This window comes from Pteronotus mesoamericanus, unplaced genomic scaffold (assembly GCF_021234165.1).
Source record: "Pteronotus mesoamericanus isolate MK-2021 breed Mesoamerican mustached bat unplaced genomic scaffold, CSHL_Meso_final contig_24, whole genome shotgun sequence".
Lineage (NCBI taxonomy): Eukaryota > Metazoa > Chordata > Mammalia > Chiroptera > Mormoopidae > Pteronotus > Pteronotus mesoamericanus.
In genome coordinates this window covers 5,917,162-5,945,134 of record NW_026555100.1, presented here as the reverse complement: position 1 = coordinate 5,945,134, position 27,973 = coordinate 5,917,162, and the positions used below count along the sequence as shown (strand labels likewise).

Here is a 27,973-nt window from a genome sequence, read left to right as displayed (position 1 = left end):
TGAACATTTTACTTCAGGTCATGAAAAATATTAGTTCTATTTTCTTCTAAAACTCCTTAGATTCTACATATTGATTTTTAACTCACCTGAATATTTCTTGTACAATGTGTGAAATAGGGCTCTATATTTGTTTTATTTCAAGTAATAGTGGTCCATGCACCTTATTTGTTGAATAAGCCTTATTTTCCCCATTGATTTGAAATATCAACTTAATCATATATTGTTAGACAGATATATATGTTTGTCTCTAGAATACTCATATTTCATTGATGTACTTGATTATTTCTGTTGAAATATGCTGGTGTCATGTTGGTTTAATTGCTGAGACTTTATAATGGTTTTAAATTTGTTCATATTTTATAATTAACTTTGATATTTAAAAAATAAATAAAATCAATCTGCATTTAAGAAAGAAAGAGATGAAACTCCTACCTTTTGTGACAACTTGGATGGAACTGGAGAATATTAAGCTAAGTGAAATAAGCCAGTTGATGAAAGACAAATACCATATGATCTCACCTATAAGTGGACTCTATTCAGCAAAATAAACTAATGAACAAAATAAACCACAGGCACAGAAACATGGAACAGACTGAAAGTGACCAGAGGGGATGGGGAAAGATGACAATGGTGGAAGGAAGGGGAAGGGACTAGACAAAGAACATGTATGAATGACCCATGACCCATGGACATGGATGACAGAGTGGGAATTGACTGTGGGAGTGGGGGGTGAGGGTGGGATGGGTGGAGGGTGGTAAAGGGGTAAAAATTGAGACAATTGTAATAGAATAAACATGATTTATACATTTAAATAAATAAATAAAATTTAAAAAGAAAAAAATTCTTTTCCTCAAATTAACTAAATGTTAAGTTCTTCATTGCTACATGTGGCTAGAGGTCACTATGTTAGTGCATATGTAGAACATTCCCATCAACTGCAAATATTCTGTTGTACAGCTTTGCTCTAGAGATTTTTTTTCCTTATTTTTTTCTTTTTCTCTTTTTCTTTTCTTTTTTTTTTTTGCTCTGGAGATACAATCATACCTTGGTACTCATCCACTTCAGAACTGATCAAACCCTGTACTTGTTGCACTTTTTTTCATGTTTGAAAACATTTTAATTCTCAATGTTTGTAATGTATTGTTACAGAACACTAAGTAAACAGTTTTAGTATTGTCAGAGTTTTTAATGTTTTGGCAAACATTTTAAATGTGACAAAAATACTTGTTGCATTTTGATGAGAAAAAAGGTTCAACACCTGGTTGCTTGCTCGGGACTCATCACACTTGCTAGAACTTGCATGAGTCACGACGCTGCCCTGCAAGAGAAAATGCTTCATTGTTTGGTACTCATGGGCTTGGGCACTTGTCACAAGTTCCAGAATGAACTAACAATGAGTACCGAGATACCACTGTATTTGCTTTCCCATCTGCTAGGTACCAATAGACATTGCAGCTTGGTAAACTTCTTTAAATGAAATTCTTGGTTTGAGAATTTTTTTGGAACCATGCAGGTGGTATGAAATTGGGCTGCAAAGATGAGTAAAGCATAGCTTGAGACTGGATTCTTAGGGAAGATTTTTTTTTTCACAGTACTGTTGCAATGGGTCTGGAAATATCCATGGATAATATTCTATTTTTTTGCTCAGATGACGAGAGTAATGTTGCAATCACCAGATCGCCTTCAGAAAGCCCCTGTGTGATAACTGAACCACAACCTTTGGTCTTACCTCGAGTGCCACAGTCTAAGGTGCTATCGATGACCACAAATCTGGTAAGCCCCCCAGAGGAATATACTGGAGAACCTTGGACTATTCTTGCCAGAAGATGTTTGCTCAGTTATCTGCCCTAAATGTATTATTTGTAACTCATTTTTTCCCCGTAGTTATGTTTATCACTATAATCCAGTGATTCTACGTACTGACAAAATTCAGTTTCAGTTTGAAAAATTAATAGTAAATTAGGGTTGTTATTCTGTTAGCTCTTTTGAAAAGGCATGGATTAACTGTGCAATCTAAGAGCAACTATTCATTGTTCTGTTGTTCTAACTGTTCTGGGAAAAATGAAGAATATGATAAAAAGAGGGACCAGATTTCAAATTTTTTTAAAGGCCATAACATTCTGTCCTTTGAGTATCTTTTGAATCCATTCACTCTTTTTTCTTGTCACTGCCTACCTGGCCTTTGTTTTTTAATATTGGTACTTTCTTGCTCTTTGGGTATTTAGTACTCATAACACAGGTGTAAAAGGCAAACCAGAGAAAAGTGGTCTGAATTAAACCTATGGACAAATATAAGTATGGCCATTTTTTGCAGAAGGTTGATGGGCCTGCTGATGAGACTGGTCTCATCCCTGTGTAATGATTACGTAGTAGCACTTCCTACACGATAATTTCCCATTGTTACCTGGGGGTAAAGACTTCAGGGGAGGAGGACATAGTGGGAGGGAAAAAGAAGAGAAAAAGGAGTCTAATCTTTGTGCAATGCTCATCAACCCTGCATTTTACTACCAGATCTAGTATTTGCCTTACTGGTACACTGAGCAGACACTGTACAGCTGGATTTAGAAAAGTGTTAAAGTTAAAATCAGCAAGGCTGGTAATAACATATATCTACATGTAGAACTGGCTTGGATGGTAATAAAATACATCTACATGTAGAACTGGTTTAGCTATGGTTTAGGAAATCTAGGCTCTAATCAGTTAACTTAAATGGTTCGGGTTAAAGATATATAGAAAGAAGTGTTAATCCACACATTCTTGAGAGAAGGTTGGAGGAAAGTGCATGGCAAAGGAAATGGCTAAACTGATGACCTGAGAGAGCAAAGAAGCAGATCTGAGGTCCTCACGTCAGTCCAAGTAAGATTAAATCCTTCTAATAAATAGTCTTCAGAATTTCAGTTATCACTGAGAAGTGACTTCTCCAGTAGTGAAGGAGAAAGAATTAGTTTGTGTAGAATGTAGGAATGTGTGATGGTGGTAGAGATCATGTTACAGTTTACCCTTATTTTTTAAATTTTTGTTTCATATTTGTGTTTTCTTTTTTTCACAATAAAGGTCTTCTCTTCCCTATGACAGCGGCTACTAAGTGCTTTCATCTAGGTTGGTCACACTGCCCCTACCTGCTGTCATTTAGGAAAGGATTATGACCCTGTCATCTTGACAGTGAACTTGGGGCCCCAGCTAGGCTATTGACCAAAATATTACAAAAGTTAAAGAACAGGACAAAAATGTATACATGACCTAATTTGGAAATAATAACTTTTGGCAAAGTTGGGAAACTAAGCAGGTATCTTCACCAACTAATAATGAGTAACATCTTCTTTTAACATGTAGATGAGTCTCTGTCAAGCAGCAAGTGGTCATCAGCCAAATGTGAATGGTCTCTTGGTTCATGGAATGCCTCTACAGCCAAGAAATCTCTCCCTAATGGACAAAATCCTGTAAGATGTATAAAATTCTAATAGTCTATAGAGTTTAAGTAGATCACTGAGGAATAAAAGGAAAGTCATCAATCAACATGCAGGTATTGAGTAGCTACCAAGCAATCGGACATGTTGGGAGTAAAAGAATCTAAGAGTAAAGGCCACCACCCTCAAGGAGCTGATAATTGGAAAGAGAAGACGCATGAGTAGAAAAATACCTAACCATATAGGGCATTTTTGGGACTGAGTGCCGAATGTGTGGTACCCAGAGTGAGTGCTATGACAGCTCCAAAGAGGGAACACATTTTGGTGGATAAGTGTAGTTTGGAACTTGTCCTTGAAAGGTGGGAGTTTGGATAAGCAGAGAAAAAGAAGTAAAACTATTCTAGGTAGGAGAAATAATGTGGGAAAAGATTTGGAAATGCTAAAATACAAAATACAATACTTAAAACAGAAGGACCATTTCTGCTGTAGGAGGAAATAGGCCAGGACTTTAACGCTTCTGACTGAAGATTCTAGAATTAAATTCTAAATTCTAGAATCTTCTAGAATTAAAATAGACTATGGTATGATTAGCGGGTTAGAAAAGACTATGAAATTAATGGAAGTTGGAGCAAACTGTGGGAGGGTATTAAATGCCATGTTTTTGAGACCCATCCATGTTATTGCATGTTACCGTCTCCTTTATTGCCAAGCCGTATTCTGTTCTAAGAGTATACAATTTGTTTACCCATTCTTCTATTAATTATTCTAACACTTGGGCTCTTTCTAAGTTGGGGCTGTTATGCATAAAAACACTATAGATATTTTGTACAAGTTTTTTTTTGTGGACCTATGTTCTCATTTTTCTTGGGTATCTAGAAATGAAACTGCAACAGTTTCCCAAAGTAATTGTACCATTTTATACTCTCAACCAGCAATGTATGAGTTTCAGTTGAGAAGTACATATATTTAAATCAGGAATTTGAAAGATTTCACAACAGTAGAACATATATTAGATTGAAACAGTAGGAAAAGTAGGTTAGGAATCTAAAGCAGGAGTTTGACCATGAGCCACTAATAGTCTGACTGCACTCAAGTTGTAGCAAAGGATGGGAAAAAGATGAAATATATTAGGAGATTATAAAAAAATAAAATTCTATAAAAATAGAAGAATTGCAGTAAAGTCTGAAATTTCAAACTCAAGGGAAGCTTGTTTGGGAAGGTAAGTTTGCTTTGGGGTGTGTTGAGTTTACAACGGGCCATCTTTCAGGAAACATGCAAGAGGTCATATTTGGCAGTTGATCTAGAAGTCACACTTGGCTAGAGGTGATAATTGAATCCAGAGTTATGAAAGCAGGATGTGGAAAGAAAATACATAGGTTAAGGGTCAGTGAAGCGGGAAGACCAGAACATCTCTTGTAATGCTCAAGGCTTAGCCCTATTCCTTGATGGGTATTTTCCTTTCAAAGTCCTCCAAACCCTGAAGCATATTTTGCACTAGAGGACATCAATGTGGCCTGAAAGGTTGAATTTGCAGAAGCCAAAGAGCAAGTGGCAGAGCTTTATTGTTTCACTTTACCGTCATTTCATTATGCTTTACAATAGAACATCCTCTCACCTGCTTAAAATACAAAAACCCTAAATCTATAGGGCAGAGTTTATGCTACTGAACTGTTGAAGTGAAGTATTTTATTTATCAGAGCACTTATATCAAAGTGTTCTATTTCACAGTTGCTTATGCAAATGAGGATCCACTGTGGTCCTACTGCCCTTAGCAGCACCAGGCTCTGGACCTTTTGCCTGCTCCCAGATTTCCAAGGAACCCAAACCCCTATCCTTGCAAGCTCCAATTAGCTCAGCATTTTTCATTTCTACAGGGGAAATCACACTGCTCGCAGGCAGCAATACTTGCCTTTCAACTAAGTCTCTCTGGTGACATTTTTCAGCACCAAAGAATGCCTTGAATACAATAGGAATCTCAGTCCCTAAGGTAAACTTTCAGGAAGCACTTCACAGAAGGTACCCTTCAGGTTAGCCCTCACTGGTGACTAAGGAAGTGACTGTGATGGCAGGTGAATAAAGGACTTTATTTCCCAAATCTCCATTCCGTGTATCACTGAAATGATATCCTCCTTTTAAGAACACATTCTCATGCCTGAGCTAGATTATGTAACTTCTAAAAACTAGGTTACTTAAGTTTTTACTTTTGCACTTTTCTTCCTTGAATGTTTTATAGACTGTTTTTTACCCTTTGAGTCGTGTCTCCCAGTACAGAGCAATCTTGATTTCACTGTGGGTTTCTTTGGCCACTAGAGATCTCGATGACAAGCTACTTTCGAGGCCTGGGTCCAGTACCACCCTTTCAACCCGAAATTGGTCAAATCGAGCCCTAGAGCTTTGTACATCATCTCTGTCGTATACTGTGCAGTCTGCCAGGAGACGCAATCCCCCACCACGTACCCTTCATCCCATCAGCACAAGCCATTCCCGAGCTGGAACACCAAGACCCGTGGAAGAAATCCTCAGAGGATCCCGAGTGTAAGTGTCAAAAGCATAATTTCTGGAAACTGTGGTAAAACTAATGAAAATTTTACATAAAGAATGAATTTAAATATTGAAATGTGTGTCTAGAAACTAATCATTATGTATTCTTACGATGGATTGCACACTGGTTCAAATCCATCCACTACAGAAAAAAATTGGTTTAAATGTGAATGCAGATACTGGATCTTTCTGTTGATTTAGCTGAAGATTTCTATTTCTACAAATAAAATATTAGCTAGAATACTTCAGTGACACTTACCAAAGGAATAAAAGGTATATGTATTTTATTAAACATTTTCCTTAGTGGGTACATGTTCAGTGAAATTCATCCCACAATTACAGTTAATTCTCTTTTAATGTTTTCTGTACCATTGGGAACTGCTTATACCATTGCCAATGAAAACTTCATAAATGTTAGAGAAGTAGTTGCTTATAGCTTATATTCCAGGAAAAATAACCCTCAGCACTTCTTAAGAAGTAACAGTACACATGTCCTCTCCCCTTTTCCCACCCTTCATTTGCTACACACTCTGAGCCTCATTGTGCAAAAAATATCAGTATTTTAAAATTAAATTCTTTAGTTAATTCACAAAACAACATGGTTGATTTCTAAGATTATGACCAAGGGTATGAAATAATAAAGCCATAACTGTTTTGAATTCAGCTTCTAAATTAAGCACGTTTCACTATACTTGTCTCCCAACATGTTATTTCTTGATTTTGATTTTTCAATTTGTTTTAATTTATTCCAATAGACTCACTAAAAGAGATGTCAAAAACCACCAAAAATCTGTGCCAGAACACCAGGGTTCATCTCATTTGCTCATTTTTATTATGTTGCTGATGCTATACCTATACCACTATATAGATTCATTCTAATCTAAAACTTGAGGTTCTAACAATGAAAATAGTGTTCTATATAGAATGAATCTACACAGTGATAGGTTCATTCGTTTAAGAATGAGTGGTCTTGATGTATAACAAATCTCTCATTCCTTCTGACAGTCCTTTTTCAAAGTGGAAAAAGAAGTTGCTTTGTTCTGGGACATGAAAAGTATTGTTTCAATTACTGTCTTTGGTATGAGTAGCACAGCAAACTGCTCCAAACCCCATGGAAGAAAGTGAGTGTAGGATTTTACTGGGAATTATAGTTAGTGAAAAGGACAATCAGAAGGCCCAGAACAGTGAATTCCATCAGAAGTGAAATTACAGATCCATTACTGGTAGAGAAGTGCAACACCATAGGTGGGAAAACAAAATTTTTTAAAAGATTTTATTTTTGAGAGGGAGGAAGGGAGAGAGAAACATTGATGTGCAAGACACACATCGACTGGTTGCCTCTTGCATGCCATCAACTGGGGACCCAGCCTGCAATGCAGGCATGTGCCCTGACGGGGAATCGAACCTTTCAGTTCACAGGCCCACACTCAATCCACTGAGTCACACTAGCCAGGTCAGGGCAAACTTTTATTTCAGATTTCTGAGAGAAAGGGTCAGCTTCTGTTGTGTCCAGAATAGCTTCAACAAAAAATGAAAAAACCCAAAGTCCTTTCACTGAGATTTTTTTACTTACAAACTTACGACAGCTTAAAGCTTTCTGTGTATGACATTATATTCATCTGTTCATTTGATTCTGATCAGTTTGCTTGCATTGTTCTAACTTTATGCTTTCATGTTTTGGTGTTCACTGCTTGATCTGCAGCCAGGTGGGGGCCGACTCCCTGTCTTCTCCCTCACCAATGCCCCTGAGTCGAAATAATCTGCTGCCACCTATTGGCACAGCTGAAGTGGAACACTTGAGCACTGTGGGGCCACAAAGGCAAATGGTATGTTTCCTACTGCCTTTGCTTATAAACCCTCATCTGTAGTAATTCTGTAGGACCTGTGTTCTGGTCTTAATTTACACTGTATTTTGTCAAAAGCAATACTGAATTCTACTTAATGACAATGGAATTGGAGGTGCTTGGCTTGGTAGGGTTGATGTAGGACACGCATAGTAAATTGTTTTAACTGTTTCTATAATTTTTTCTCTATCACAGAAAACCCACGGGGATTCTAATCGAGCTCGAAGTGCAGTGGTGGATGAGCCTAACCATCAGCAGCCCCAGGAGAGGCTCCTTTTACCTGACTTTTTCTCCAGGCCCAACACAACTCAGTCATTTTTGGTAGTTACGTTTCCTCTATGGTCTTGATAGTTGGGGAAAGGGAAAAAACACTAGTTTGGCGGATTTAAGACTTTCCATAGTGGCTTAATCAACTCAAAGCATAAAAGTTGAGGTTCTAAAAATGAAAATAGTGCTTTAAGAACATCTTGTTGAAATTTGAATGGGTCACTGCCACTTGTTCTTTTCAATTGTAGAATAAGGTTTTGTAAAATGCTAATGAAGCCTGAAACATCACTAGAGGCCATAATGACAAAACTGAAGCTGTCCTACTTCAGGCACATCACGAGCAGGCAGGTTTCTTTGGAAAAGACAATAATGCTGGGAAAAGTAGAAGACAGCAGGAAGAGGAAAACAAAGTATGGGGTGAATTGACTCCATAACAGGAACCATAGGCATGAGTCTACGGGAGCTCATAAGCAGGGTTGTTGAGGACCGGACCTTGTGGACATCACTCATTCACATGGTCACCAGGAGTCAGAGCCAACTCATCATGTAACACACACAAACACAAATGCCTTATGTATAAATTATATTTTAACAATTTGAAGTTTAGATATTTCTGAGAGTAAGCCAAAAAAAAAAAAGTTAAATGTCAGTGCATATTAGGGAAGCATAACTTCATTTTCTAATGCTGCTCTCATGGCGTTACACCAATAGTAGTATCAGATAATGATGTGGACTGGTGGGTGGGCAAGTTAGGACTTTCTTTTTTTTAGTTGTTCAAGATGCTAACATTGCCATACCATTTCGCATACTAGCCCCTTTACTTTTAAGCAATAGAAAAAGCCTTGTTGGGAGGTTGGCAGTCATGCACTGACCTTGCCCAACTGTACACCAGCTCAGCCCCATCTCATCTGTTTTGTGGGCAGAGGGCTTGCTGAGCCTAGGGAAATAAGAGGGGCCATACAACCTGCATGTTTCCAGGATAGTGGTGTTTGCAGCCCACTTAACTCATAACCCTTGAGCTGCTGGAGCCTAAAGCACCATACAATCCTCCACTAGAATAGATGAATGGGATACTGTATTAAGTTTCCTAGAGCTGCTGTAACAAATTATTACAAACTGGGTGGCTTAAAATGATAGAAATTTATTCTGTTTCAGAGCCTAAGAGTCCAAAATCAAGGGGTCAGTAGAGCCATGTTCCCTTTTCAGGCTTGAGGGAAGAATCTTTTCTTGCCTCTTCCTAGCTTTCAGTGGTTGCCAGCAATCCTTGGTGTTCCTGGGCTTGCAGCTGCATCACTCAGATTTCTGCTTATTTTCACATAGCCTTCTTCCAATTTTCCCTCTGACAAAGATACCAGTCATTGAATTTAGGGCCCACCCTAATCCAGTATGACCTCATTTTAGCTTGATTGTATCGGCATAGATACTATTTCCAAATAAAGCCACATTTACAGGTCCCAGGTAGATATAAACTTTGGGGAGACACTATTTACCCCAATAGACCCCAGGAGGTTTGATTTAGGGTGATTCACCCAAGACATAGGCAAAAGGGAAGTGTGAGCACTTCTGATTCTGAGTGTGAACACTAGAAAGTTTGAGAACCTTTGATAAATGTCTTCTCATAATTTGATCCAAAACATTTGTTAAGCAGTTTTTGATGATTATATTCTACAGCTAGATTCTCTCACATCAAACATTTTTGGTTGCTTTAAAAGTAAAGGTGAACATATGAAAAAATGTAAGTTTCTTCACTTTCATAGTTTTATAACAATAACAAAAGTAAAAATTTCTTACCCTAACTATTTCTCTCAATTTGCTTTCATGAAAAGGGTTGAGCTAGTAGCTCAATGTAACTAAAAACACTAAATCTGAGTCCTGGGCCTGGCACTGCCAGACTAGCACTCTGCTCCGTGGTGGTCTTATCTAGAATGGAAGTCAGCATTCACAGGCCATTTAGCTTACTACCTCTTTGTATTAAAAAATAAGTTTTATTAGGGCACAGCCATCATGCTCATTCATGTACTGTCTCTGGCTGCTTTCCCGTTACAACTGTAGGGTTGAGCAGTTCCAACAACAGCAGTGTGTACCACAAAGTCTAGAATATTTACTATCTGGCACTCTACAAATAAATTTGCTGACTCCTGATCAAAAACATTTGGCTTTACCAGGAAAAAAAAAATTCCTGAAATCTCTTAATTGTAACGCTCTGCCATGGACTTAATTTTTTTATTCCAGAGTGCCAGCGAGATGGCATGGATAGCTCTTTTTTGATATTTCACATCTTAATATTTTAACCTTAAAATCTTTATAATTTTGAAATGTTTCACATTGAGAATTACATTTCAAATATAGAAGTCATGGCTGTTGCAATGCTGCTGAAAAAGCTGTTTGTTGTTTTAAAGTCTGCAGGCAATAGAAATTGTATTAAATTGCCTTGGCAGCCAATTATATTTAGAAATATTAAACCATTATAGATTATTTATAAATGCCAATATTCTCTTAAAGGCATATTAATAAAGTTGTAAAACTTGTGATTTTTACAAGTTAACAAATGGCTCTGTGGGCCTCTGGGTTTTTTCCCTTGGAATGTAACAGGGTGCACTCAGCCAACTTGTCCCTCAGATTAGCAGTAAATGCCATTTACATTGTTGTCCAATTTCAAGGTTTTCCCTTGTAAATCTACTCACATTATTATCTTTTAGGAGACATAGCATCGTACAAAATAACTCTTTTCTTTTTCAGCCAGACACACAGTATCATCACTCATGCGCTGTTGAGTATCCTCATCAGGCCCGACCTGGGAGGGCATCTGCAGGAACAGGTGGGGCCATGACTGTTGTTCTGCCACTATGTGGCTGTGTTAGGACCCTGCCTTTGTCTTTTTTAAAATTCTATGATTATTTTCCTTTCCTCTGGATTTTATATTTTGTGTACCTACATCTTTGCAAGTCACCTCAAATTCATTTTGGAAGATAGGATATAATAAAAAAGATAGAGAGCTCTATTGTTCAGACCCTAAGAGTTCCAGATTTCTGTTTTCATTATAGTATATAAATTAACCTCTCCCTACTATGGCAAGGTAAATAGTACTTTTTTTTAAATCTAAAAAAATCCAGCCAAATAAGTTACTTTCATAACATTCAAACACTGCATTAATGTTATGTAGGTAAAATCCATATTGCGATAGATTAAACTGCCTTGGCCAGTTAATCTGCTAGGCCAAGGTAAGACCAAAAAAATTGTAAAATGTCAAGATATGCTGAGTCTGATTCTATCCCATTTACTTTTTGGTTTCTAAGTTACATAGTGTGGCTTCTATTTTCCCATGAGTGATGGGAGAAAATTTATGAATGTCTTAATTCTTCCTATAATAGTCCTCTTACCACCATCAGGGTCATTCTCATTACGTTGTGAAATTTAAAAGTGGGGCAGTTAGTTTATTTCCTGTTAATAAGATTAATCAGCAAGTACATTATAAAGTAATCTGCCCCAAACGAAATCTCCATAGTCAACGTAAATTCTTAGTTCAGTTCCTAGTGGCAGTACAGCAGTCTCTGAATGCTTTCAGTGATTTTCTTGGATCAATCTTCATAGAGAAGTGATCTTGCCACTGAGCAATTACATTTGGCCATGCTGATGGTCAGGTGTAACTAGTGTAAAATTTAGTTAAGTGAAGCACTTTAGTCTTTTTCAATTAGCAAAAACTTCTCTAAAACTAAGTTATGCTTTCATATCTTAACGTAGATTTTTTCCCATAAAATATGTAAGGTTTTGTTGCCTTGGTAAATATATACTTTACTACTTATTCCCAGTCTCCAAATTTCAAGTCCACCCAACCGGACCAAAAAGAGCCCTCAGATATGTATTTGAGGTTACCAGATCTAGAATGTCTACTAATGTGTCACTCTATGATGTACTCTTTATCTTACAGGTCCTCAATTACATGGGTCTACAAAGTCTCTAAACAGAGGTGGGCCAGTCTCTAGAACCAGGCAGGGACCATAAGGCAAAGGAGAAGAACCTGCTTCAGGCTGCACTGAACAAGTGGGAAGATTTCATAAACCAGTGTTCGTGTGATACAGAGCTTGTATAGAAGAGAACCTGAAACTACCTTCAGGAAGTTATTTCGGTACAACTGACTGAGGAAACGAGTATCTGCCAAAGATTACATGGGTACTGTTTCTATCTCCAGTTACTGTCTTCTTTCAGTATTAAGTTAAACTATTCCAACAGACAGTAAAGTTTGTACCAAAAGATCTAACAAAAGAATAATTACTCCCAAATCACTGCTCATGTTGTCTGTTAACAATGAACACTTCAATTATTATAGGATTCTATAAGACTATACATACACAAAAAGTAGTAAATGATTGATAACATTGTCATCACTGGCATTGGAATACTTCTGCTTATATTAACTTCTGGAGAGCTGTACCCAGTTTTAAGTCATTTTTAGAAGACAGGGCTATCAAAAATCTAAGCTGCTCATTAAACAGATGTCATTCTTAAAGCTTTCTCTTTAGATGTCCAATCCCACAGGCAGATAAGATATGGAAGGGGTGAGTAACTTAAAGACGTAAATATTAAATACTGGTGTAAAGTAATATGTAATAAGCCATAATGCATATTATTTTTCTCAGATAGGACAGCTCAACCTCACAATGCCTGCTTGGTATCCGGTTATGCTTGTTATCCTTAGTGGTCATACTTTTTCCCAAATATTAAACTCAACTTGCCAGGTTTTCTCCTGAAGCTCTAAAAGTCAATTTAAAAATTAATAGAATCTTTCTCCTAGTGAGCCTGCAAGATACAATTCCCTAAAATTTCAGACACCTGGTGATTATTCTGGTATGAACATATCCTAAGAGCAAAAGTAGAGAACTTTGGCATTCTTCTAGTTTTACCTTGAACCTTCTCCTGAGTGCACCCATGAATGCAGCAATGCTTTTAACTGTGGCTTTTATTTATTTTATTTAAATTTCATTCAACTTTTAAGGATCATACCGGTTTTAGATCTTATTGTTAATTTTCAGAGGGATAAATTCAAGTGATCATAAACTGGGATAATTTTTGTATTACATCCAAGTGTTCTAATGCTATCATATGGAGACACTTTAAACAACCTGCATTAAATTATATTTTTAATACAAGAGTATATTTTTAACTTGTGTATAATCACAAACTCAAAACATGTCATGTGCTTATCTCTGATAAATTATGATACATAAAGCTCAGTAACAGAAGGCTTATTTCATGCATATGGCATTGAATGTTACTCTACAAACCAGAGATTTAGATTGAACAGTCCCTAAAAACCTTCCACATATTCTAATGAATACATACGATTCAACTACATCTAAGTGAAAATCTCTGTACTGTTCTTACAAATCAATACCATGAGTGCATGAAACCACACCACTGATGGCTTACCTTTCAAAATCAGAGTTAAGAGTCAGAGGGGCCTCTAAGAAGTTATTTACCCAAACTCCCTCACCCTTTCATGGATGAGAAAACAAGTTCAGACAAGCTCAGTGACCTGCCCAAGAACACTGAGCAGTAATATCCCAGTGATCATTTAAAACTTAAGGCGTGTTTTACTTGTTTAATCATGTTAAGTCTTATAAAGATGCCTGAAGTCATGTGAACAACTGTTTTTCCTATACTTCAAGCAAAGGGTACAAAACCTGGTTGAGTGAAACAAAGAACGCGAGAGAAAGAGAGAGAGGATCTGTTTAAGAATATTAAGACCAAAAGCAAACTGCCAAGTATTTGGAAGACCGATGTCCAGCAAGTGTTCTGAAGTCATTCTTGCTAGGTGGAATACCTGTCCTAGTAATCACCCACACCACTCTGGATACTCTGCAGCTCACTCTTGTGTGGCAATATGACAGCTGGTAAAGGAAGTATGGACAGACCCACATTCTAGGTAAAGTTCCTTGTACAGAAGATCCACAGAAGCAAGAGCCGTCAGAAGTATAACAACCTCTCCCTCTCACCTCAATGATCACCACCAAATTCCTTCATAGGAGGACTTCACGGAATACCAGAAGATTCTAGGATATACTAAGATCAGGTCGAGTGACTCTGGGTTATGTACTTAATCTGAATAATTTAGCCGGGAAAGACAACTTTTCTCAAGGGTTGAATTGACTTTTTCTTCAGTTCTTGACTGTACCTTGCCTACAATGCCATCAGCTAACACCTAATAACTTCTGACGAGAAAATTCCATCATTTCTTTTCTTTCTTGAGAGCTGTTTTTCTTCCTCCTCGTTTGGAAGGTTTGCAGTACTTTGCTTCCATCTGAGCCAGAAAATTGTCCATTTCCTTTTGCCGATCCTTTTGTCTGCTCTGTTTGAGAGTTAAAACACAAACTTTCAAAACACAAGACTATTCATAGACACAAAAGTACTCAATGGTTGCCAGGGGCTGGTAGGAAGGGAAAATAGGGAGTGACTGCTAATGGGTAAGGGGTTTCTTTATATGGTGATAAAATGTTCTGGAATTAGATGGTTGTACAACTTGATGAATATAAAAAAAACTTTTGAATTGTACAATTTAAAAAGATAAATATATAATGTGAATTATGGCTTAAAAAAAAAAAAGACTGAATACCCACAACATTATACATATACTCCAAAGTAAACATTAACAGTAGGAATCAGATCATGAAGAAATGGCGGCAACCTTCACAAACAGCCTGCCAAGTTTACCTGAATGACTGCTTTCAAGTTATCTTCTCTATCAAGTCCCAACTCCTTCCTGCTCATTTCTGCTTCTTTAGCTTCTTCCTGAGCCTAAAACAGAAGTTCACATAAGACTCCATTTCAACCTAAAAATATATCCTCTTTGCCAAAAGCAAATCTATGACCCTTTCAATTTGAGGATTATTTAGAATAAAATTACATAAATATGCCATTCATTAAAAGGCAAAATTGCTGAGAACAAGCATATATTCTGATTCTAATAAGAATTTCTGCGTTTTCCCCATCTTGTTAGGAGTAGCAAGTAGTTCGGTATTAATAATCATGTGATGATAGGAAGGAAAACAAAATGCTTGGAGGACTAAGAAAGGTCACTTAATGAAGGATCCCCTCAAAAATACTGCCAGGATACAGGCACCTGAGATTCCTCCCCTGGAATCCAATTTACTACATGTAACTGGTGTCAGCCTTGAAAGCAATCCTTATTTTAAAGTTCTCCCAAGCAGTCAGAATAAACACAATAAAATCAGTTTTAACCTTTCTTTACTTGATTTCAAGCCACCTCTTTCGCCAAATTTTCCTAGGGTACTGATTCCAAAATACTACTAGAAAACCTTGGGAAAGGTAAATAAGTTGTTTTTTTTCCTTCAGGGCAACAACTAAAACTAAGAGGTTCCAACCCCAGTGAATTTTCTAAATAGCAACAAATATTATTAATACTGGGAATGATGATACATTAGGACTTTTTTATTCCAATAGACAGTTTCCATCACCTACTTTGAGACCACTTCCTCTTAATACTGCACCCCCTTCCTCAGGTGTGCTGGAGTCTCTCAAAACTATGCCATCCCCTTCTCCCAATACTCTAGGGAAGTTTCTCAAACTAATATCCTATTATTGAATACTGCTGTGCTCAGTTTCACCTGAGAAAATGATTACCTACTTGAACAGTCATCTTGAGTCTAAATAGATGCAGCCTATAAGACAAAATAACTTTTTAAAGTCCTCACCCGAAGACATTTTTTTTCATTGCTTTTTAGAGAGAGGAAGGGAGAGAGAGGAACACCAATACGCGAGAGAAGCATTGATTGGTTGTCTTCCATACATGCCTGTACTGGGGATCGTATGCACCCGGACCGGGGATTGTACGCATCCGGACCAGGGACGGAACCTGCAACCTAGGTAATATGCCCTGACTGGGAATCGAACCTGCAACCCTTCGGTTTCAGGACAATGCTCCAACCAACTGAGCCACACAGGCCAGGGCCAAAATGATATATTTTGATACACATTTTACTTCTCTCAACTCAACACACGTAAGTCAGCTTTCCCCTCTGTATTAATTATCTTGTATTAAAAGCTGTGCACTTATTTTCACTCCAAATTCAGCATACAAAATAAGATATCCACCTAAGGTACCCACCAGGTATCTACAATCTCACATTGTTTGTTCTCTATGGACTTCCCCTTATGAATGTCAGGTTAAAGCAATGGCTACTTAGGCACTAGTCTTGTTTACCCCAAAAGACCAGAGACACAGATGCTTGCTACTTTGAATCTACTCCCTCCTGGAATCCCAGCTGTCCCCTACCACCCCTTCCCTTACCAACAGCTCCTTTCCCCTACCACCAGCCCTACCACCACCAACTCCCCATTTAATATGGATATAAAGGACACACAGGTCTCAAGCCTGGTTCTCCAAAAGTGTTCCTCAAAGTGTTTGGAGACACCACCAAAATAAACTAGGGGTTTTTTTTTCCACTTCAGTTTGATTTTAAAGATACATATTCTGGGCCCAACTCAGGAGTCTGGGTGTATCTGTACCTATGTATCTGGACTCCATTACTTTATATCCAAAGCAGTGCCTCAGGAAAGCTACAGGATTGGCCCATGTGAAGAATGTTTCAGTGTTAAGATGATAGTATTTAAATAATCCATGCAGTAAAATTCTCTTGAGCACAACATACTAGGGAAAACAAGTTTCTCTTGATGAGTTGATATGCTCATTTTATTTAATAAGAACTACATAGCAAGTTAACTCTAATACTTATTTCTGTGATTTTGTCTGTATTTCCATTACTGTAAATATCCTCAAATTCTTTTTGGAAGCAGTCAAGATATAAATGATAAATAGCACTCAAAATCTTACCCTCCTTTTCCTAGCATTCATCTTTTGCTTCGATTCTTTGACAAATGCATTATAGGATGGGACCTCTCCAGCGTCAATGGCTTGTTGAATAATGTTCCTTATCCTGGGTTCCTCTGTGTACTGCACACAAAGCACAGACTCCATGATCTGATCCATGTCCCCTTTGAAGTCCAGATAGGCCTGTTTAATATCAGCCAACTCTTCTTCGGAACCTTTATATGTCTTTTCGAAAGCTTGAATGTCTTCTAAAGATATCTAAACAAATAAGAAACATGTGCTTTAACTTTGAGAATTTTACTTTAAAACTAGACTTAGGTGTTAAAATATTTCTTCCCAATACAAGCTGCTGAGTTAAAATTGTTGCAAGGAACCAAATTTTCTATGCAAAAGCTTTTCCAGAGTTCTCTGTAGTCCAACCTTCAGAACTACTAAATTATGGACCAGGAAAACTTAAGTAATGTTCCCAATGGTGTGAAAAGATCCAGAGAAACACTCAGGACTTCCATTTAGATATGTAAAGCAAAGCACATCTTGTAAAAAATTAAGCCCCCACCCTTCATTACAATCACTCTACATCAACAGGTAAAGACTTATTTCAGTAAGAGTATGTGTATGTACATATACACACACATATAAATCGTTCAACTTTACGGTTAAATAAATGTGTTTTTCTTCAAGAACATACAGTACACACCGTATATGTCCTGAGGAATGCCTCTGTGTATATGTGTTTGTATATTTCAAGACCAAATTCCCCTTCCTGCACAACACAAAAGGCAATGCCTCAGAGGCATTCAATAAACGCTGTTGAATAAATGACGGGAATAGTCGCAAAACAGTCTCCGGAGTCTTCTACCTTTTTAAAGAGTAACCTCCAATACGCCTCCCAGTCCCGATCTTGGTTGAGCACATCAGAATCCTCGTCCACTGTTCCCTGCTCATCGTACACTGCTCTCTGCTCTTTGTCACTCAGAACGGAATACACCTTCCCGAGGATCTGCGGAGGAAGAGCATCCAAAAGTCATTCGTGTCCCTCTCACAGAAACCGTGCCGGGAGAAAGAGAATAGAAAACGCCAGGCCGGGTTTCGGGCAATCCACATGGCAGAGGCCAGTCAGCCAGAAGACCACCGGCAGCCCCGGGCGGCCGGTGGAGCTGAGACTCGCGTACCTGGAAGCGACGGGTGGCGTCCTCCTTGTCGTCTTCACCCACCCGATCCGGGTGCACTTTAAGTGACACCTTGTGGTAGCCGCGTCGGACCTCGTCGTCTGAGGCCTCGCGCCTCACACCCAACACTCGGTAAAGGTCGGCGGTGCCGAACACTTCCTCACACAGTTCCAGCAGCCCCATAGCCAGCAGAGGTGCGGAGCTTGCGGCAGCCTACACGAAAAGCGGGTCCCAGCGGGGCAGCCTAGAGCTCCCGACTGCTCTCTTTTCCCGCGCAAAACGGCCAGGGCGCCGGCGTCACAAGAGGCGCAAAAAGGGGCGTGACCACCACACCGCACTTTACGGCAGCCGCAAAATGGGTCTCGGAAACACCAGTGTCGGCTTGCCATTAGGCGGAGCCCAGTAGGCGTCCCGGATTTCTCCTTCTGCGGGAGCCACCTGCGGGAGCCACCTTACTTGGAGGAAGCGGAAGAAGCCCGAAGGCCGCCACGCCCTCTCCTCCGCGGTGCCTATTTTCTCCCGAATGTGCCTATGTAAAATATCTTTTAATACATGGAATGTCCGTATTAGGTTGGACCTACATACATTGTTTTGTTTTTGTTTTTGTTTTTTAAAGCAACAAAACATCGTAACATTGGCATTTGTTAATTTCACACGGTTCGTATACATCTTTTTTTTTCAAAGAACGATAATTAAATAGATTTGTTATTTTTCAAAGATGATCCTGACAAGAATACATAAAGATTTAAGGCTCAAATAATTTTGCAACCTACAGGATGGGACTGTGGGGTAGGTACTTCCTTTGAGCCCTGTAAGAAAAAAAGCCTGCATTAAACAAAAAGCACAAAATACAGGTCTTTAAAAAAATTATATTTAAGACTTTTAGATTTGACAATACAGAATCATTCCCATTCACTCTCCAGCTCCGGAATCACCTTCCACTTTGGTGGAGGTAACTACTCAAATCCTCATCTTAATAAAAATATAAGCTCCTGAAGCAAAGGGTTTTTATTTTTCTTTTTAATGCTTTATAAAGTGCAGAGCTGAATTTTGACTCTATTAGATTTAAAGGTGGTGGCTGATGCAATCATCTAAGACATGGTGAGAAATACGGGCCTGGAGATCCAAGGCAAGGCTAGGCCTAGAGAAAACTGGAAATCAGGGTGAGGATGAGCCCACACAGGAAATATGTATGTACAAGTCTTAGGCAAAAGAGAGGCAAGGGCACAAAGTGGACACATGAGTTGGCAGAAACTGCACCTCAAAAAATTCCCTACCTTAACCTATTTCACAGCAGTTCCCCACACTGATAAATACTTTTCAAAATCACATTCTCTTTTGCTCTACCAATTAAAGCTTCTATTGAACTCTCCAGTGTATCTTTCAAACTTCCAGAGTTCCTATCATTTTGAAAGCATTTCTCTTTCCATATCCAAGATCAAACCCAGGTAAAGTCAGTCTTGCTCTGTTTGCACTGCCTTCCAAGTCAAAGCAAGTGGAAGCCAACCAGTAACAATCCTGGGGAGTCTTGACCCCACAATTTGAGGTGGCTGTTAATTGTTTCCAGAATATAGAACCCAAAATAAAATTGGTTGGTACATTGTAAGGGCTTTAGAGTCTCCTTTATAAATCTTCTGATTTGTCTTATGCTAGAATTTGAAATCTGTATTATCCAACGTGCACAAAAACCATCTAATCCATGCTTGTGATTGTAGAATCCTGAGGTTAGGGTGGAGCAGAAAATGTAGTATTTTGGGTTTTTGGCACAGCCAGTCATTTATATTACCAAACTCATGATATCTTAACCCAATTCTATCACTGACTTTTTAAGTTTATTTGAAAAGCCCCTCATTCTTATTCCTCCATGCCATCACACTACAAACAATACATACTTTAAAGGGCTCTCCAAGTAGGCACACTGGGGTCTGAATCTCAGCTCTGCCAATATTAAACTGTGGCCTTGGTCAAGTTACCATCTCTGAACTTCAGTCTACCCATTTATAAAATGGAGACAGTCCTCTCTGACTTTCGTAATACCGTATAAATCTTACAAATAACCTTGCATGTGAAGGGCCTAGAATGTATGTAGGTACTTTACAATATTAACTTTTTCCAGTTTCTCATTATTAAAAGGCTATTACAGCCTAAAAGTGCGTAATAAATTTACCTTAGTAAATTTGAGATTGTGTTAAGAAAATATAAACCTGCAATTAAAAAAAACAGTAAGCAAAGTAACTGCGTTTTTGTTTTGTTTTTTTTGGTTTTTTTTTTTAATCTTTACCCAAGGACATTTTTTCATTGCTTTTAGAAAAGAGAGGGAAGGAGGGAGGGAGGGAGGGAGGGAAGGAGGCAGAGAGAAAAGCATCAATCAGTTGCCTTTTCCTATGTGCCCTGACTGGGAATCAAATCCACAACCTTTTGGTCTGAGACAACACTCCAACCCACTGAGCCACATCAGCCAGGGCATTAACTGTGTTCTTGAACTTGTAGGATGACCATAAATGATTAAGGTAGGAATTACTTGAACTGGCCATGGACATATTAGCTGGGGACTTTGAAACAGGGAAGTTTTGAAGGCAGCGGACTGTAAAGTTATCTAAGAGACCCAGGGCCCAATCCAAAAGTCCAACCTACCCCACAGCCACTGTGCTTCCCCAGATAGAGGCTGAAAAAGCTAATTAGCACCTAGACCCAGCTTGTGTCACACAAGAACAAATCTCTCCCAGGACTATGCTCAGGCCAGGCCAGAAGAACATGGATGACAAAGAAAATTCCATTTATTGACCTCTAAATCTAATAAAACTAAGAACTCTGCACAAGTGTTCTGAGAGGACTTTGACCTTGTTCTCGCTGCTTTGCCCATTGAAGTCAGCTCTCTTTTGTTTCTGTAGCCTCTGCATCTGTTTTCTGAGATGCTAAGAGAATTTCACGCGCCCGTTTCCGTCGAAGCCTCTCAGCATTTGTGATCATCATGGGATGCAGAGGGAAAAAACCAGAAAGACCTAAAAGCAACAGGATTTTCGATTGTAATAACATAGTAAAAAGCCAGTGTTTCCCTGGGAACTCAGACTCACAGAACTGAGGTCTAACAAAGACCTGACCGAGAGCACGGATTTAAAACAAGCTCCTCACTTAACAATCTGTCTTATCTCTTCCCCCCAACACCTTACTGCAAGGAGACAATAGATCTTGTCAAGTTCTTAACACTATTTTCCTTACCGGAAAAAAGACAAACTGACAGCCATTCGAGACACACTGTTCCCATTTTTAGCATAATTTCCCAGTCCCCCAAGAAGTCTTGTAAACGAGTCTGCAAAAGTTCTCCAGATTCAAAACGCAATTAGATCACAAATTTACCTCACTCCAGTCCTGAGCAGCCTACAAGTAATGAAAATCATTCCTAATTCCCATCATCCTATAATTAACTTTAGTTTAAAATCCCTAGGTAAGGCTAGAGTCAAGTTACCCAGAAGCTTTTCCACAGGTTTAGAGAGGTGGGCTCCACAGCCAATCCAATGCCGGATGCGGTCCAGGTTGAGAGCAACGAGTTTCTCTCCATGACTGTTGGGCAGTGGATCATAGGAGCCCAGCTGCTCCACGAAACGGCCATCCCTGGGACACTTGTTGTGAGCAGCCACTATGCGGTAGAAAGGCCGATTGGTACAGCCACCCAGAGCAAGACGGATGGTTAAGTGGCCTCCACGGTAGGCCTTGCAGAGGAGAGTAGCTATAGAGAAATAAGTGGTTAAGACACAAGAAATGAGGGCACAAAATGGGTAAAATGAGGTAGATGAAACATTCCCTTTCCTCCAATGGAAATCCTTATTACTAACCAATTCTTGTCAATCTGGCTTAGAAACCATTTCCTTGTGAAACCCTTATTACATATTCCCCCAGATGACTTCCTCCTCAACCCTCTATTCACTCAGCACAGGCCTGCCACTTACTAGTTCGGTGACCAGGTAGGGGCCGCAGCTGCCTCATCTAGAAATGAATGCCACTTATGTCACAGGGCTTCAGGGGGAATTAAGTGAGAAGAGAATGAGGAGTATGGTCAAACATAAGGCTGTGTGGCTGTTTCAGGTTCGGGTTGCTTCAAGCTTCCCTAGTACAGCGCTGCTCCCCTCCAGTCCTCCATGCCCCTGGGGCCGCCCGGAAGGTCTCTCGGGTCCCTGTCACTCACTAAGCTGGACCATGATGCAGCCAGCGTGCGCTGTGGACGGTGAGCCAGGAGCGGCTCCTCGGAGCGTCGCGCCGCCTGCAAGGATCAGCTCTACTGCCTCTGTCGGATGTGCAGGGTCAACGTTGCAAAACCTTGGAGTGACAGAGCCGTGAGCCACGGCCAAATGCCTCGGGTGCCCGTGCCGGAAGCGTTTGGTCCTCTCGCCCAGCCCTTTCCGCTTTCCGCGCCTACATTCCCCATAATGCAACACAGTAAACACGAATGTACCTCCCTTAAACTGCCACCAAAAAAAAAAAAAAAAAAAAAAAAAAGGAAAGGCCAGCTACAATTTGCTAATAGCAGGGATAGCAGAGTAATCTTCACGTTCTGGGTGCTCACGGCCTGTGCTGACCTGGGAGTCCCTGGTGGAGAGAGTATTGGGAGCATTCCCGGAACAACTAAGAGAAGCGCTACAGTGTTCCGCCACTCATTCCTTCCATCAAACGTTTTTGAGCACCTGTAAGCGCCAAGGTGCAGCCCTGAAAACACAAAGATGAAAGAACGCTGTCCTGCCCACAGGAAGGTCACAGTCTGGCGGGGAGACAGGGAGGTAACACCAGACTTAGAAAAGGACTATAAATGATTTTAGAGTTCATGTTTCAATGTTTACTAATATGCCTCTCACCTCCCCTTCTATTCTCTTCACCTCTCTAAACAATAAAGTATAGGGAGCCTTTATTCATGGTTTTGCTATGCAGTGAGTGACCCAGGAGAACAGGGGTGAAGTATGGTTCCTTTGTCATCTTTAGCCCTAGAATAATGACCTCAATTTGAGTTTTGCATCCATAAGAGGGTAATGGACTCATTATAGAGCCCTTGTGCACTAGATCCATGAAGATAAAGGTGGTATCTTTAGCAAAGACCTCTCTACTTAGCATTTCTCTTCACCGTTGAATCCAAATGGCCTGGCCACAGACAGCTAATATGCTTTTTGCCCTAATACAGTTACCCAGCACAGCTTTATTCCTTTAGTTCCACCTTAGAAAATGATGCCTTAATTCCTAAGTTTCAGTAAGTAAACCTGGCCAGGGACCTTAGCAGTTCACTTCCTCCAGGAGTGGTCCCAATTAGCTTTCACAAGAAACCCTAATAATGAACCCACTATACCTTAATTTTATATATATTTTTTCTTATATATACCTCGGTATAACAACTCCAGAACCACACTGATGAATTTTGAATCTCTAATTTCCATTCTTTATTGTCGTCCATTGTACTGTCAATCAGTAAAAACAACCAGTAACATTTGATACCAAGTAAGATAGCCAATGGAAATAAATGAGTGGGTTTCTGTTTATGGCGAAGATTCTTTCGTTCTCTATCCCCAGGTCTTACATGGTGGAGCATCCAGGGCTTAATAGCTCCTGGAAGAAAAAAAGCTGAGAGTCCCGTAGAGAAAATTCTTCAGCTGAAATGGAAATTCAGAAAGATGGATTTCCAAAACCAACCATCTCCTGTAGCAGGTGGATCTCTGCCAACAGAGCCTCATCTTTCAATTTTAGCTGCAATAAAGGAAGGAAAGGGACATATGTCATATCTGATAAACCTATGTGGAGATCCCTCATTTTGGAGCCACAGCTAAAGAACATAGTTCCTTAGGATAGAATTGGCTATATTCCCTATTTCATGGTAACTCCATTAAAATACCTCAGGATATCGTGCTGGTTATATGGATATTTTCACTTTATAAAAATTCATTAAGTGGCATGAACAGTCACAGTTGGTGCACTTTTAAAAAAATAACTTCAATAAAGTTTATTTTTATTTTTAAATCATGTTTATCTATTACAGTTGTCTCCATTTTTCCTCCTTTGCCCCCCTCCACCCATCTCACCCCAACCCCCACTCCCACAGTCAGTTCCCACTCTGTTGTCCATGCCCATGGGGCATTCATACATGTTCTTTGTCTAGTCTCTTCTCCTTCTTTCAACCATTGTCCTCCTTCCCCATCCCCTCTGGTCACTTTCAGTCTGCTCCATGTTTCCTTGCCTGTGGTTTATTTTGTTGAATAGATTCCACTTAAAGGTGAGATCATATGGTATTTGTCTTTCACTGACTGGTTTATTTCACTTAGCATAATATTCTCCAGTTCCATCCATGTTGTCGCAAAAGGTAGGAGTTCTTTCTTCCTTTCTTTATTTTAAAATACACATTGATTTTATTTATTTTTTAAATGTAAAAATCCATGAAAAATATAAAAAAATTTAAGTCCATTATAAAGTTTCAGCAATTAAAACATGACACAAGCACAGAAATAATCATGTAGATCAATGAAATAAAATGAACATTCTAGAAACAAATGTATATATCTGCCTAACAATATAATATATGATTAAGTTGATATTTCAAATCAGTGGGGAAAATAAGGCTTATTCAACAAGTAAGGTGCATGGAACACTATAACTTGAAATAAATATAGAGCCTTAAGTCACACATTATACAAGAAATATTCAGGTGAGTTAAAAATCAATATGTAGAATCTAAGGAGCTTTAGGAGAAAATGCAAAGTAATATTTCTCTTACCTTGAAGTAACATATTCAAACCCAGGAGCTATAAAGTCATATATTGACAATATAACTATATTTAATATTTAAAACTATATAGTAATATTCATATAAAAAAAGTTAAAGGACAAGTAATAGAATAGGAGACTATTTGCAACACATCTAAAAAAGGGTTAATAGTTTTGTTTTCCTTAGGGCAAAAATTCTACAAACCTTTAATCAAAAAATGGATAAAGAATACCAAAAAGTCATTTAAAGATTTTTAAAATTAATAGAAATGGGCAAGAAATATATGAAAACAGGTTTAGTGTCAACAAATAATTAAGGAACAATTAAAATAACACATCATTGTGACAATCAGATTAATAAGTATTACAAATATTGGCCATATCAAGTATTGGTGAATGTGAAAGGAAATGAGTATTCACAGATTCTTTTTCTTCATCTTCTTAAAGCAGTCCCTTGAAGATATTTTGCAATGCTGGTTTGGTGGAGGTGTATTCTTGCAGCCTTCTTTTGTTTGGGAAACTCCTTATTTCACTTTCCATTTGAATTGAGAGCCTTGCTGGGTAAGAGCAGTCTTGGTTGCAGGCCTTTGCTTTTCATGGCTTGGATTATTTCTTGCCATTCCCTTCTCGTTTTTGTATTGTTTCTGTTGAGAAGTCAGCTGCAAGCCATACTGGGGCTCCCTTGTATGTTACTACCTGTTTCTCCCTTGCTACCTTTAGGATTCTGTGTTTGTCTTTGCTATTTGCCATTTTCATGATGATGTGTCTTGGAGTGGGCCTCATTGGGTTCCTCCTGAATGGGACCCTCTGTGCTTCCTGGACTTGTGTGCCTTTTTCTCTCCTCCAATTAGGGAAGTTTTCCATCATTACTTTTTCAAACAGGTTCTCTATCCCTTCCTCCTCTTATTCTCCTATTATATTCCTATTACCCCTGGTATGCCTATTATATGGATATTATTACATTTCCCTCAATGCCTCTTCATTCTTTTTGAGTCTTTTTTCATTTTCTTGCTCTTTCTGGGAGCTGTTTTTCTACCTTATCCTCCACCTGGCTGATTCATTCCTCTGCTTCATCTAGCCTGCTTTTGATTCCTTCTACTGTGTTCTTCAGTTCAGAAGTTGTGTTCTTCATTTCCTCTGGTCTCTTATCAATAGTTTCTATGTCCTTTTCCATGCTGATATAGTTTGCAGGAAGTTCCTCATAGTTTCCCTGTAGATTTTTGTAACTCCTTCTGAGCTCACTGAGCTCATTGAGCTTCCTTAGAATCATTGTTTTGAACTCACTATCTGATAGTTTACTTGCCTCTATTTCATTTAGTTCTCTTTGTGGGGATTTCTCCTTTCTCTTTGACTTGGGGGGTGTTTCTTTGTCTTCCCACAATAAAGTTTATTTTTAAAAGATTCACATTATCATGCAATATATCTTGACTATTGTATACTATTACCATTTGGCAAGTGGCAGGAATCAAAGATGTTAGATCTGGATTTAATTTTAGAATCTAAAAGTGTAGTAGGGACATCTAGTTGCTTACTGAATACCCACTCTCTCCTTGTTTACAGAAAAAGTGTTCATTTCTTTTCAGGGCAACAGTGGAGCCTGCTAAAACCCACATTTCCTGCTTCCCTTGCAAGGGAAGTGTTATGACCAATGTGGCCAATGAAACGCAAGTTGAAGTCATTGCTCTTTAAAGAGAGGGAAAATAACTAGCATGACCACTTTGTTCTCCACCCCCACTTGTTCTTCATGGTGCCTGAAATATAGATATAACAGCTGGAACTACCATGGTTGTCTTTCAGCTCTGAGGGATGGAAACTGTAAGCTATGATTGGTGGAGCAGAGCAGTAGAAAGAGGTTTGGTTTGTGATGACATTGTGGACCTGTGGTACCAGCCCTGGACTCTTCATTAGGTGAGAAAAATAAAACTCATTTGTTTAAGCCACTGTCTTTCAAGTAAAATTAATTACAATTCATAACCGATAGACCAGGGTTTGCCAAACCACTGCTTGTGAGCCAAATCTAGTGCACTGCCTGTTTTTGTAAGTAAAGTTTTATTCAAAATACATCCATATTCATTTGTTTAGGAATTGTCTATGCCTGTTTTTTCACAAGTCAGAGTATAGTAGTTGCAATAGAGACCATTTGGCCCACAAAGCCGAAAATATTTCCTATTTTGCCATTTACAGGAAAAATCTGTTGACCCCTAGATGAGACCAATACCTTTATTTTACACATGAGGAAAATGAGGCCCAGAGAGGTTAACATGTTATGTTAATGGAAAAACTAGGACCATAATTCAGGTCTACCGACACCCAAACCATCTGTCTTTCCATTAAACCATATTCTCTAAAGTATAAAAGAAGATCCCCCATGGTAATATGTAGGTTATTGTTCCAAACCCAGCAGCATTATGATAATGGAGAAGATGGTAAGAAAAGCCTCTAGAAAAATATTCACATAATGAAATGCTATAAAGTTGTGAATTAAGCCAGTACTTTCCTCCCATTTTCCCAACCTTAGTACAGTGCAAAGAGCAGAGGCGTCTGCATCATACCTTCACTGTATACTTGTAAGCCTGCTCAGCTTCCAGTTGTTGTCCAGCCTGAAAAAAAAGAGTAGCAGCTGGTGATGGTGATATATCACAAACATTATATGGTAAAGTCCATTGCCAAAAATAATTTCTACCTAAAGCAGAGGATTCTATACTTTCTTAAGAACCTGAGAATTCAAAGATGAAGCAGGGAAATAATACATGTGCCTTCTTCATTTCAAAAAGCTTAAAAATAACTTGGCCTCTTTCCTTTTGTTTTTCCTGAAAGTACCATGGGTCATTTGTTCCTCTCAGGATTGAAGCCATTCTATTAATAATAGCTAACACTCATATTGTGCTTACTTTGTGGTTTAACTTATTTACATTGTTTTAAGTGCTTTACATACTTTCATCTTGATCCTTAAAAAAAAAATCCTCAGAGATAACTATTTATAATTCTCAGTTTACAGGTAAAAAAAATCCAGGCACAGAGAATATATTTTCAAGGGTTATGAAGCTAATAAGTGGAGGAGCTAGATTTTAAAATAATGCAGTCTCACACCAAAGTTTAAGTTTTTAACTTTACCCTGCCTCTATGTGTTAGAAAAAAAGTAGATACTGAAATTACTTCCATGCA

General features: G+C 38.8%; 4 protein-coding genes across 6 annotated transcripts in view; 1 reads left to right on the top strand and 3 right to left on the bottom strand.

The window, feature by feature from the left end:
- Nucleotides 1-12,645, top strand: part of FAM149B1 (family with sequence similarity 149 member B1) — a 56,649-nt gene extending 44,004 nt beyond the window's left edge. The window contains exons 8-14 of one of the 2 annotated variants that reach the window (XM_054572613.1): nt 1,649-1,773; nt 3,334-3,440; nt 5,718-5,942; nt 7,651-7,774; nt 7,988-8,113; nt 10,799-10,877; nt 11,988-12,645. In XM_054572613.1, coding sequence (XP_054428588.1) covers nt 1,649-1,773; nt 3,334-3,440; nt 5,718-5,942; nt 7,651-7,774; nt 7,988-8,113; nt 10,799-10,877; nt 11,988-12,061 — 860 coding nt within the window. In that variant the 3' untranslated portion in view covers nt 12,062-12,645. Of the gene's footprint in view, nt 1-1,648; nt 1,774-3,333; nt 3,441-5,717; nt 5,943-7,650; nt 7,775-7,987; nt 8,114-10,798; nt 11,033-11,987 lie in introns of those variants that run through there. The other variant, XM_054572612.1, reaches the window with a different exon arrangement.
- A 1,070-nt stretch (nt 12,646-13,715) lies between these two features.
- Nucleotides 13,716-18,758, bottom strand: DNAJC9 (DnaJ heat shock protein family (Hsp40) member C9). Its single transcript, XM_054572616.1, has 5 exons — nt 18,077-18,758; nt 17,764-17,904; nt 16,908-17,162; nt 14,768-14,851; nt 13,716-14,405 (listed from the first exon to the last, which is right to left on the bottom strand). The coding sequence occupies exons 1-5, from the start codon at nt 18,254-18,256 to the stop codon at nt 14,286-14,288; spliced, it is 780 nt and encodes a 259-aa protein (XP_054428591.1). The 5' UTR covers nt 18,257-18,758; the 3' UTR covers nt 13,716-14,285.
- Nucleotides 18,759-20,407: 1,649 nt separating this feature from the next.
- MRPS16 (mitochondrial ribosomal protein S16) lies at nt 20,408-22,435 on the bottom strand. Of its 2 annotated transcripts, none has more exons than XM_054572618.1 (3): nt 22,257-22,435; nt 21,540-21,800; nt 20,408-21,075 (listed from the first exon to the last, which is right to left on the bottom strand). In XM_054572618.1, the coding sequence occupies exons 1-3, from the start codon at nt 22,267-22,269 to the stop codon at nt 20,942-20,944; spliced, it is 408 nt and encodes a 135-aa protein (XP_054428593.1). In that variant the 5' UTR covers nt 22,270-22,435; the 3' UTR covers nt 20,408-20,941. The 2 variants fall into 2 exon arrangements, with proteins under 2 accessions (XP_054428593.1, XP_054428592.1); XM_054572617.1 differs by lacking the exon at nt 22,257-22,435 and adding an exon at nt 22,021-22,239.
- A 1,281-nt stretch (nt 22,436-23,716) lies between these two features.
- Nucleotides 23,717-27,973, bottom strand: part of CFAP70 (cilia and flagella associated protein 70) — a 107,205-nt gene continuing 102,948 nt past the window's right edge. Inside the window, 2 exon segments of the mRNA XM_054572412.1 lie at nt 23,717-23,797; nt 27,361-27,408. Of these exon segments, the coding sequence (XP_054428387.1) occupies nt 23,717-23,797; nt 27,361-27,408 (129 nt within the window).

Bases quoted from the DNA above. Each gene is read 5' to 3' on its own strand.
- MRPS16 (XM_054572617.1), bottom strand. From the start codon at position 22,057: ATGAGGCAGCTGCGGCCCCTACCTGGTCACCGAACTA. The intron at 21,801-22,020 runs GTAAGTGGCAGG...ATTTCTCTATAG, and splicing joins CCTACCTGGTCACCGAACTA to CTACTCTCCTCTGCAAGGCC. The intron at 21,076-21,539 runs GTAACTTGACTC...TGTTGCTTTTAG, and splicing joins ACCTGTGGAAAAGCTTCTGG to GTCTTTCTGGTTTTTTCCCT.
- DNAJC9 (XM_054572616.1), bottom strand. From the start codon at position 18,256: ATGGGGCTGCTGGAACTGTGTGAGGAAGTGTTCGGCACCGCCGACCTT. The intron at 14,852-16,907 runs GTAAGATTTTGA...CTTCTGTTTTAG, and splicing joins TGAATGCTAGGAAAAGGAGG to GCTCAGGAAGAAGCTAAAGA. The intron at 14,406-14,767 runs GTAAACTTGGCA...ACTCTCAAACAG, and splicing joins ACTTGAAAGCAGTCATTCAG to AGCAGACAAAAGGATCGGCA.